The following is an 11132-nucleotide window of genomic DNA, read 5'->3' on the forward strand; positions in this document are numbered from 1 at the left end:
TTATATATAAATAAATATATATATTTATATATATATATATTTATTATATTCAAAATATTAATATATAGTTACTATTATAGTATATAAATAATAATGAAATAACACTCCTCTATAGTGGGGTTTTAGTTACTTTTTATGGGTAACTCAAAACTGAAACATTACTTTTTAAAGCTAGAAAAAGAAACACGGAATTAATTTATGTATATTACATATTAGGTACAGAACCAGAGATAATGAGGATATGAACAGAAGAGATCATTTTAATGAGGTTTCTATAGTCTAAGGTGTTTCTAATGTGTTACCAAACCTGTGAGTAACTGCTAACCAGACTGTTGACACTAGAGCAGCGACTGGGTGGTTTCCACGCATGGGCGGGTGAGATAGCTGATCCCAGAGTCTTTCTGTATGCATGAAATGCATATAAAAACCATGTCATTTGTTTTACTAACATTAGTTCATTCGCAACGCAGGCAATCTGCAAAATGCAACTGCTTAAATGTCTTACAGTCTAAATGTGTTGCAATGGGGACTTTACTATTGTAACATGCATGGGTTGAATTCTCATGAATTACCTAGCAAAAGTGGGCCAGTCAGAGTCAAGGTCGTGACCTCGGGATGCTACATCAAACTGGACCTCATTGAGTTCATACAGGTGGTTGATGAGATCAATGTTCAGATGGGACTTCAGGAAGGGACTGCGTTCATAATACCACTCACTGTGAATGACAAACAAAAATCATTACCACTCGTAAACAAGACTGGGGTTTTCAGAATACTTGTTTCTCAGAGATGTTATACCCTGTGCATTTCTAAATTAAAATGTACCTTTAGCTTTGCTTTTGTAACATAAAAAACACTGGACTTTGGATAACTGAGTTGTAAGTACTATAATAAAAATCACTGACATTACATGTATGCATGCTACTTTGAGACAAGAAGTTTCTTGTTTCAGAGAAGTGAAAGCGGAGGGAGGAAGAGAAATTAATGTGTGGATGAGTTTGCTCTGAATCAACACTTTCAGGTCTGTTAAATAAAGAGCAGATTTGCATTAATGCATAAACATGCTCTATTCAAATGACTATGTTGTGTCATGTGCAAAAACAAAATAAATACGAATTAATATTAAAATTAATTAATTGCAATTTATTGCAGACTAATTTGCTGAAATCTAAACCTTCTAAAGTTGGCTAGCAGAGCATGCAACTCTTTTCATGCATACGCTTTGTTTTCGTGTGACATTTTGACCACACTTTAAAGCCAAATGTGGTTGCACTTTCCACCAAAACGGTTGTTTACATGTCTGATTGTAAGTCTGAGGCATACGTGCATCACATCAGTGTTATTTTAGTATAATGGAGATAGTTTTTTATAGTTTTTATTGATATTTTTAATTCATTTTTAGTTTTATTGTTTTAATTTTAATTTTAGGCAACAGTTTAGTAAGTTTGTTTTTGTCATTTTTATTATTATAATTTTTTGCATTTTAAATATTAATTCTTTAATACTTTATATGTTTTTTTTTTATGTCAAATCATACACATTTTACTAGACATTTACTGAAAATACAAATGACTTTTGTACTTTAGCAAAGCTACGCATATGGAGCACTAAGTTCCCACTAAGATGTTTTTGTTGAATATATTACCATGTGGTTTTGTAGTTCATAAGACATTGCTGAAGAGTGTCTGCCAGCCTTTGGTGCACCAGACAGTAGCGAATGAAAGCCCGTCCTTTCCCTAATGATGTCTTCAGCTAAATCACACAAAGTAAACAAAAAGGCCTTGTATTTAATAAGGATTATATGCATGTTTTGAAATGAGACCTGAGCATTAAATATGTTCTGGTTAACTTTGTATAAATTACACAAGTTTCTGCTCACAACACTACAGCTTCTCATTTTGTTGATGACAATCTGAAAAACACATAAGATTCTTATGATAATGGAATGAGATGACATGTTGCATAACGATAACAACACGTATGAACATCACAAAAGAGCTAGAAACAACTGGCAATCAATTTTGAGTTTTCAAAGGAAACAGTATAACTTAGTTCAAAGGTCAGTGAGCAGATTATCTGCTTAAACATAAACATCTCTACATTATAGTTCATGTTTCACGAGTTTGTGTGCCCACGTAATCTTAGCATTAGTGGTAAACAGATTTGGCTTGATGTCTGCAATGGAGGGCTCAGAGAGACTATTCTACTCGAGCTCCTCTAACCCCCCTATTAGACAGAAAGATAAATAAATAAATAGGCATAAAAAGGAGGAGATGGGTATAAAAGTATAAAACCATCAAACTGCTGGCAGTCTGCTATCAAATTATTATTACAAATTATTTATTATCAAATAATGAATCAAGAAAAGATTCTGATTCTGTTGGCACACTGATTATGAAGGTAAAGCTGAGTGCACTGCATCATGGGATACAGTATTCAGTGCAGTGTGATCTAGTTTTATGCTGTACATTTTGGCAAATGCAATAATATGACATTTCTGTATTCCATGTATACACTAAATTTGACTAATGTACCTAGTGTAGTACACAGTGCATGCTGAAAAATACTGTATGAGATGGTATGGTAATATGCCAATCTAAACACAAACAATGTCTGTCAGTGGGACAGCAGATGGAGGATTACAGTGGGTGACCAAAGAGCATAAGGACACCAGATGGAAACGTTACACTATACAGCTGACGCTGGATTTCTGGATTTGTTCTGGATTCGAGACTCACAAAAAGCTGCGTTTCGCTAACACATGAATTCTGAAGACTTTTTCGTATGCATTAGTGAAAGTTGTTCTTGAAATGAGAAAAAGAGATTGCCCTAATAATAATTAAATTATAATCTGAGTAATACAAGTTAATGTCTTAAACTGATTATGTCAGGAACAGTACACAAAGAGAATGATCACCTTTATTCTATATAGGAGAGTCTGAAAAATATCTGCATGTTGTGGGTGATTGCTAGGTGGTTTTTAGGGTGTTCCGGGTGGTTTCTTTCTGGCTAAGATCCAAAAAGGAGTCAAAACAGCTCTCCTCTATAATATTCTCTCAGGTCCCACCTTCAATGTAAATCTATGTGAAAAATCAAGTATGGTCAATTAAAAAAGTAATAGCACACATCTATCTTCAACAAGCTACAGAATTTGAAGTACTATGTCACAGTAGCACAAATGATGCAGGATAAGATGCACGGAAAAATGTGATACTTAAAGGTTAATACTTAAGCTTAATCTCGAGCTCCTCTAACCCCCCTATTAGACAGAAAGATAAATAAATAAATAGGCATAAAAAGGAGGAGATGGGTATAAAAGTATAAAACCATCAAACTGCTGGCAGTCTGCTATCAAATTATTATTACAAATTATTTATTATCAAATAATGAATCAAGAAAAGATTCTGATTCTGTTGGCACACTGATTATGAAGGTAAAGCTGAGTGCACTGCATCATGGGATACAGTATTCAGTGCAGTGTGATCTAGTTTTATGCTGTACATTTTGGCAAATGCAATAATATGACATTTCTGTATTCCATGTATACACTAAATTTGACTAATGTACCTAGTGTAGTACACAGTGCATGCTGAAAAATACTGTATGAGATGGTATGGTAATATGCCAATCTAAACACAAACAATGTCTGTCAGTGGGACAGCAGATGGAGGATTACAGTGGGTGACCAAAGAGCATAAGGACACCAGATGGAAACGTTACACTATACAGCTGACGCTGGATTTCTGGATTTGTTCTGGATTCGAGACTCACAAAAAGCTGCGTTTCGCTAACACATGAATTCTGAAGACTTTTTCGTATGCATTAGTGAAAGTTGTTCTTGAAATGAGAAAAAGAGATTGCCCTAATAATAATTAAATTATAATCTGAGTAATACAAGTTAATGTCTTAAACTGATTATGTCAGGAACAGTACACAAAGAGAATGATCACCTTTATTCTATATAGGAGAGTCTGAAAAATATCTGCATGTTGTGGGTGATTGCTAGGTGGTTTTTAGGGTGTTCCGGGTGGTTTCTTTCTGGCTAAGATCCAAAAAGGAGTCAAAACAGCTCTCCTCTATAATATTCTCTCAGGTCCCACCTTCAATGTAAATCTATGTGAAAAATCAAGTATGGTCAATTAAAAAAGTAATAGCACACATCTATCTTCAACAAGCTACAGAATTTGAAGTACTATGTCACAGTAGCACAAATGATGCAGGATAAGATGCACGGAAAAATGTGATACTTAAAGGTTAATACTTAAGCTTAATAGTTTATTTAATACTTAAGCTCAAAAAAGTTTAATATTTTAGCTTAGTGGTTCGTCTCCCACAGTATGAGAAATGGTAATAGTTATTCACGTCTTAGCACTAAACATCACCTGCCTTGTTAAAGGAATACTGTAACGTGCCTGTCTGTATAATGTACAGTTATGAGTCTCTACTGCTAGTCGAATGCCTATAACACATGACCAACCTGAGGCTGAGTGTCACTGCTTCCTGCTTCAAACCCTCGAGAGAGGTGCAGATAAAAAACGGATGTAAAAAAAAATAAACGTCAGAAAACCAGCAACATGAAAGTGCAAAAGAGAAATGAGAAGGTAGGCTGGAGCCAAACACGCACTGGCTGAAGAGATGAGTTTTATAGCAGAGTTTTGGGCTCGTGCAGTGGATTACCTCGGGGATTGATTTGACAAAGCGAATGCCGTCATTAGCTCCTTTAATCTTGGCCAAGCAGTCACAGAAATAGTCCCAGTAGTCTTTCCTGCTGCCCAGAAATGTGGTCCTCTCTTTCTGGTCAAACTGGACACAAGGGTCAAAAGGTTCATCTCAAAGCAGTCACTCTAAACATGATGTCTGGTTAAATATGAATGCAGAGATCCCCAGTCATCCAGGTCACCATCATTTTTATGGTAAATAATGAGAAACTAGTTAAGCGGTAACAACTGAATTTCACAGGATATTCTACTTTTTGTAAAGACTTTTTTTGTAATATCTAGTTCCACAAGAAACTTTTTTCACATACTTTTTTTCACTGATTGTGGGACAAAAAATCTGCAGAATTGATATACTGTATATTGCAGTTGTATTATAACTGGTAATTGAAATAAATCTGGGAATAAATATTACATGAAAAACTTACAAATTAGAAACAAAAAACTAGAAATGTGGCCTTGGCAACTAACTGAACTAAATCAAGTTGAAGTAGAAGAATTACTAAAACTAAAACTGAAATAAAAATGAATCAAAGCTATGTAATAAAAATTACAAAAGCACATATCAAAATTACTAAAACTCAAAGGGGTCATATGATGCGATTTCAAGTTTTCCTTTCTCTTTGGAGTGTTACAAGCTGATTGTGCATAGATAAGATCCCTGAAGTTGCAAAGACTAAAGTCTCAAAACCAAAGAGATATTCTTTATCAAAGTTAAGACTCTGCCACGCCCCCCTAAAACGGCTCGTTCTAACACGCCCCCACATATCTACCTCACTATGTGGAAATATTTGCATAATGCCGCCCAAATGTGCACGCAAAGAAAGAAGGCGTGGTTTCAGTAACCGCAGTTAGTGTTGAAGCAGCCATGTCATTAGTTTAAGTATTTGCTATTGTCTGTTCAAATGCGGAGTTTTGCGCATCGTGTGTGTGTGTGTGTGCGTGCGCGAGCGAGCGAGAGAGAGAGCGCGCGAGAGAGCGAGAGAGAGAGAGCGAGAGAGAGAGAGCGCGATCTTTAAAAAAGCATCATATGACCCCTTTAAACTAAAATTAAACTAAAAACTCAAAATATAAAAAAGTTCATTCAAAATATGAATGAATACTATAACAGTATATAACTAATACTAAAATAAAACTTAACTCAAATTAAACATCAAAATTAAGATGAAATTAATGTATTTAACCAATTATTTAAAAAAAACTAATGAAATTATGTCCCCACACTGGCCTAGATATAAAATAACTTTGAGAAAGAGTTCCTGATGAACAAAGAAAACGCAAACATTAAATGTAAAATGACTTTAAAGATTGTGCCGTACCTGCAGTAGGTACTCCAGTTTATAGCAAAACTTGTGAAGGCTGGAGCTGTCATCAGTGATGGGCTCGCCAGTATCACGATGTTCTTTGCTCAGCTCAGAAACTGCATCTGCACAAATATATTTGAATCTGAGCTCCAGCAGGATGTTTAAATTGTGTTTGGAGTAGTGCAATATAGGCTAGATTCAAACATATGCAGTTATTTGTACAATCTCCTAAAAAAGGACTTGACGGTTTTATTTTATAGGAAACTGCATTAACATTTTAGAGTTGGGTACAACAAGTTTCCAAATTTCAAAAACATTTTAGGGTCTCCATGACTTATGAAGGTCTGGAAATCACAAGTTTAAGTTTTTTTTAGATATTTCTAGGTTTTCTATGACAATTATAAGAAACATTAATACTGAATAATCATCACCATTGGATCAAATGTCAAAGATCACGATCACAACTAAAAGTACACATGGAGATACATGCTTGCTGAATACCTAGATATGACTATATTTCATGTGCTGTGATAACAGAGAATTCAGAATATGTGGGGAGATTTTGCAGTGTCTCTAGTATAAGCTAAAAAAAAGTTATTGGCCAATCACAGTGTCAAGAGACTCATGACACATGACACTGCACATGACTGTTCACACATGCAATACATCACACTGAGTGTGTGATTTTACCATGCAGATCTCTGATTATTCTCTGCAGCTGATTTTCTCCCACTGTACTCATGGTAGACTGAATATGTTAGTGTGGATGATTCATAAAGTCAACATTATGCCTGTAAAAGCAAAGGAAAAAAACATGGTTGCACTAAAAGAATAAAGACAACAATAAAACAGTAAACCGTAAAACACTAAACAGTTTATGATGGTATAGGAAGCAATGTGATAAAAAAAAAAACATCCCATATTTTTACCAATTTAATTCTAAACGTATTTGCATCATAAAATAAAACTAATAATGTACTAGAGTAATCTTGTGTTGTGATTATTTTGATGTGACTGCAGGTGCACTAGAGAGTTTTACTTTTGTTTTTAAACGTAGGGAAATTCACAGCCCAAAATTCACAATTCCCTGAACAATATTATGATCACCATGATTACAGACTAGAATTATAAATGACATTTGTAATATTTAAATATTATAATGAGACTAGGTAGAGAGACGCACCTGCTGAACTTTACAACTTTAGCGTTTAGCGTTTTATCACATTTCTGCCACAACTGTCAACCTATCGTCAGTATAAACAAATGTATATTTGATAAACATATGTAAATAATGATATATAGATGTAAATAAAGACATACTTAATACAGAAAGCTGATCTTCCTCATCGATTATTTACAGTAGAGCCAACCCTGCTGCCATTACAGGGGGCGGTACTAAGATTGACTGACAGCAAGCTAATCCAATCAGAGGCGAAAACGAAACAGCAGATTCTTCGGAGCTCATCAAGTTTGGTTGCGAAACAAAAAACCGCAGTAAATAAACAAGTAGTGTCATGTGATGTAATGAGTGCATCACACATTTCAGGTGTTTACATATATATGTTATGATTTAACATGTGCTACTGTATAGCTAGAAAACGACCAAAACCAATAACCATCAACAATTAGTTTTAGCAATTGCTTCTGAAGAGTCATTTTATGAAGCAGGTTCTTTTTTAAAAAGAGATGATAGTAACATGGCTGATGCATAGAGTCTTACTTTTTATTTTAATCATACATTTAACCTAATCCATATTAAATATAAATATAGGTCAACTCAGTGTGATTTATTTTATTTTATTTTTCTTTCACCTTTCTTGATTCAAGTCCTTTTCTGACTAAGGGCAAGGCCTCGGGATCTTGCGAATTAATTTATGGTAGGCTATAAAGGAACAGAAAATAGGACATGGACCTACTGTTTTTTTTTTTTTTTGGTTTTGAGGATGGGGGATCTGAGCATCATTTTTTTGGTGGGTTGTACTCTACTGATACTAATAGGAACAATAACCAATCTAGAAAGTTTCATAGTTTTTTTTTTATTTAACACTCACTCAGTCTGCGATCAACCATTACAGTAACATTTTCTCTGGAGAATTTCATAAAGGTAAGTGATAACTCAGAAGTCAGAAAACAGATTATAAATTCCACTGAGATAAATATTTTTGTATAATATAGTACAAGAAATGTTATATTTCCATTAATGTTATGCTCTCAATATTTTTGAAGTGCACATTAAAAATATGTGCAATAATTATCAATGCAATCATTGATTATTTCTTCGGTTAATGTTTAATATTTAAGTTATTAAGATCAGATAGATAGATAAATAGATAGATTTAATACAATGTGTTACTTGCTGTTTTTGTTTGTTTTACTGTTGTTTTTTGTAATCATATGTGAAATTTTCTGAGTAAAAATGGTCTCCAATTTGTTTTCAGTGTACATTTATGCATCAAGATGAAAGTCCAACCAATCACTGAATATCAGTATGAAATATCTTCCACTTTAGACTATTATGATTACAATTTCACCAATGACAGCATTGATGATGGCATCTGTATCAAGAAAAATGCCATCCAGTTTGCGACAGCCATCACTCCAGTCATTTTCATCATCATCGTTCTGTTCAGCTGTGTGGGAAACACTCTGGTCGTGTGGGTCCTTGTGAAGTATGAAAATCTGAAATCCCTTACTAACACATTTCTGTTAAATCTGGCTCTCTCTGATCTGATTTTCACCTTTGGCCTGCCCTTCTGGGCTTACTACTACATATATGGCTGGACTCTTGGAGATCCTGCTTGCAAAGCAGTTAACTTTGTGTTCTACACGGGATATTACAGCAGCATCATCTTCCTGACGGTTTTGACCATCCACCGTTACATGGCCGTGGTTCATCCCATGTCAGTGGTCATGTCTAGGAAGAGCCTGCACTGCTATGTGACATCACTTGTCATCTGGATCATCAGTCTTTGTGCTGCTATCCCACAAGCCAGGTTCAACTCAGTTGTGTACAACCCAACTGATGTATTCATTGATGCTCAAAACAACGGCACCAATGCAGTTCTGCTCTGTGATTTTGCTGGTGAAATTAATTGGAAATTGGCAAGTACATACTTGCAAAATTCCTTTTTCATTATCGCTTTTGTGATCATTGCTTTTTGCTACACTGTGATCTTGGGACGGCTGCTTCGACCAACATCTCACACTCGTAGAAAGACGGTGCAGCTCATCCTCTTCATTGTGGTGTTTTTCTTCTTGGGATGGGGGCCGTACAACGTGGCCATATTTCTGGACTCTCTGATTTCGTGGAAAATCTCTCCTTTTAATGATTGTAAGCTGAGTGAATCTATAGACTATTTGATGTATGTCTCTCGGATGGTGGCTTTCTCACACTGCTGCCTGAATCCTGTGTTTTATGTTTTTATGGGGATAAAATTCAGAAACCACTTGAAGAAAATGTTATGGACTTACTGTAAGAACAACACAGAACCCCAGAATCGACACAGCATGCTTATTTACTCCAATGGTGAAGAAATATCTATGTATTAGGTATCTACACTTAAAAAAAAAACAAAAAAAACAACCCTAGGTTGGACCATTGCATGTACAGATTTTCATCCAAAAAAAAAAAAACAATGTTAAAGTGTCTGTACGATAAACTGATCACTGAAATTGCATGTAAAAAAACTCTAAAAATCTGATGCAATCTTACAAGAAGTTGTTATATACATTTACTGTTAAATTGATTTGCATTGTATATTTGCTTTCTTTTACACATTCATAATTGATGCTACAAATGATGAGCAAATAAATTGGTGTGTACTGTATATACAGTACAGTAGTGAACATGTTAGCTATTTACTGCATTTGTTAACTTTGAACAACATAATGACTTGTTATTCATGATTTTAGATTAACAGCTTGTATGTCTCTCGTAAGGTGGCTTTCTCACACTGCTCCCTGAATCCTGTGTTTTATGTTTTTATGGGGATAAAATTCAGAAGAAAATGAAATGGACTTACTGTAAGAACAACACAGAACCCCAGAATCGACACAGCAGGCTTATTTACTCCAATGGTGAAGAAATTTCTATGTATTCGGTGTATGTATTATGTATTAAAAAACCCGTTGGAACATTGCATATACTGATTTTCATCAACAACAAAAAAAATGAATGCAATGTTAAAGTGTCTGTACGATAAACTGATCACTGAAATTGCATGTAAAAAGCTCTGCAAGCTCTGTAAAATCGATGCAATCTTACAAGAGGTTGTTATATACATTTACTGTTAAATTGATTTGCATTGTATATTTGCTTTCTTGTACACATTCATAATTGATGCTACAAATGATGAACAAATAAATTGGTGTGTACTGTATATACAGTACAGTAGTGAACATGTTAGCTATTTACTGCATTTGTTAACTTTGAACAATATAAGGACTTGTTATTCATGATTTTAGATTAACAGCTTTAATAACAAATAAAGACAGAGAGATTTAAAAAAGAAATCACATAATGTATGCAGTTTCTCCTCTGATTAAGTTCAAAATTAAGATAAATTTGTAAATAAAACAAATATTATTGGAGAATGTTTAACTACACACTGTTAGCGATTTCTGTAAATTACAGAGTATTTAACTGTAATATGAACTGTACTTTACTGTAAACCAGTTACACAGTATGTTACTGTATTTTAAAGTTGCATTATGGGAAATATCCTCTTGGCGCCATTAAAATACAGTATTTTTCATTTACTGTAAATCCGAATACAGTCAAAAAAAAATGAGCGGGAAACCTGACCAATGACAGAAAGGCTTTTTTTCTGCTTGGAGAAAGAAGAAGAAGAAGAAGAAGAAGAAGAAAAGGAAGACGCACACACCTCCCAGCTGCAAATGTATGTACAATATTTCTGCTTTTTCATTACATATTTTATGTCAGTGTAATTTTAGGGGTTATTTGTTGGTTTAATTAAAAGCAAAATAATAATAATAAAAAAAAAAACGTTGACACTGCACGACGCGCAGTTTCCTCACGGTGTTCGTTGGTAGAGAGCGGAAATTCATCTGAGATTGAAGAGAGAACATTATGTGCAAAAAAAGATCTTTCTTT

At 34.4% G+C, this 11132-nt stretch overlaps 2 protein-coding genes across 7 annotated transcripts in view; one reads left to right on the plus strand and one right to left on the minus strand.

Annotated features, from left to right (window-relative positions):
• LOC107655871 (FYVE and coiled-coil domain-containing protein 1-like) overlaps positions 1-7432 on the minus strand; it is an 18695-nt gene extending 11263 nt beyond the window's left edge. For 2 of the 6 annotated variants that reach the window (XR_001630498.1, XM_016443479.1), the window contains exons 1-7: positions 7340-7432; positions 6710-6810; positions 6035-6141; positions 4678-4803; positions 1646-1752; positions 573-716; positions 308-401 (exon numbers count right to left, since the gene is read on the minus strand). Coding sequence is in view for 5 of the 6 variants with exons in the window: in XM_016443479.1 (XP_016298965.1) it covers positions 308-401; positions 573-716; positions 1646-1752; positions 4678-4803; positions 6035-6141; positions 6710-6761 (630 nt within the window). In the remaining variant the exon portion in view is untranslated. The other 4 variants (XM_016443480.1, XM_016443484.1, XM_016443483.1 and 1 more) reach the window with 4 other exon arrangements.
• Positions 7433-8053: 621 nt separating this feature from the next.
• Positions 8054-9646, plus strand: LOC107655854 (chemokine XC receptor 1-like). Its single transcript, XM_016443445.1, has 2 exons — positions 8054-8123; positions 8458-9646. Exon 2 carries the CDS (start codon positions 8477-8479, stop codon positions 9566-9568), a length of 1092 nt encoding a protein of 363 aa, XP_016298931.1. The 5' UTR covers positions 8054-8123; positions 8458-8476; the 3' UTR covers positions 9569-9646.
• The last annotated feature ends 1486 nt before the right edge of the window (positions 9647-11132 follow it).

This window comes from Sinocyclocheilus anshuiensis, unplaced genomic scaffold (genome assembly GCF_001515605.1).
Source record: "Sinocyclocheilus anshuiensis isolate Anshui unplaced genomic scaffold, SAMN03320099.WGS_v1.1 scaffold1373, whole genome shotgun sequence".
Lineage (NCBI taxonomy): Eukaryota > Metazoa > Chordata > Actinopteri > Cypriniformes > Cyprinidae > Sinocyclocheilus > Sinocyclocheilus anshuiensis.

Bases quoted from the DNA above. Each gene is read 5' to 3' on its own strand.
- LOC107655854 (XM_016443445.1), top strand. From the start codon at position 8,477: ATGAAAGTCCAACCAATCACTGAATATCAGTATGAAATATCTTCCACT.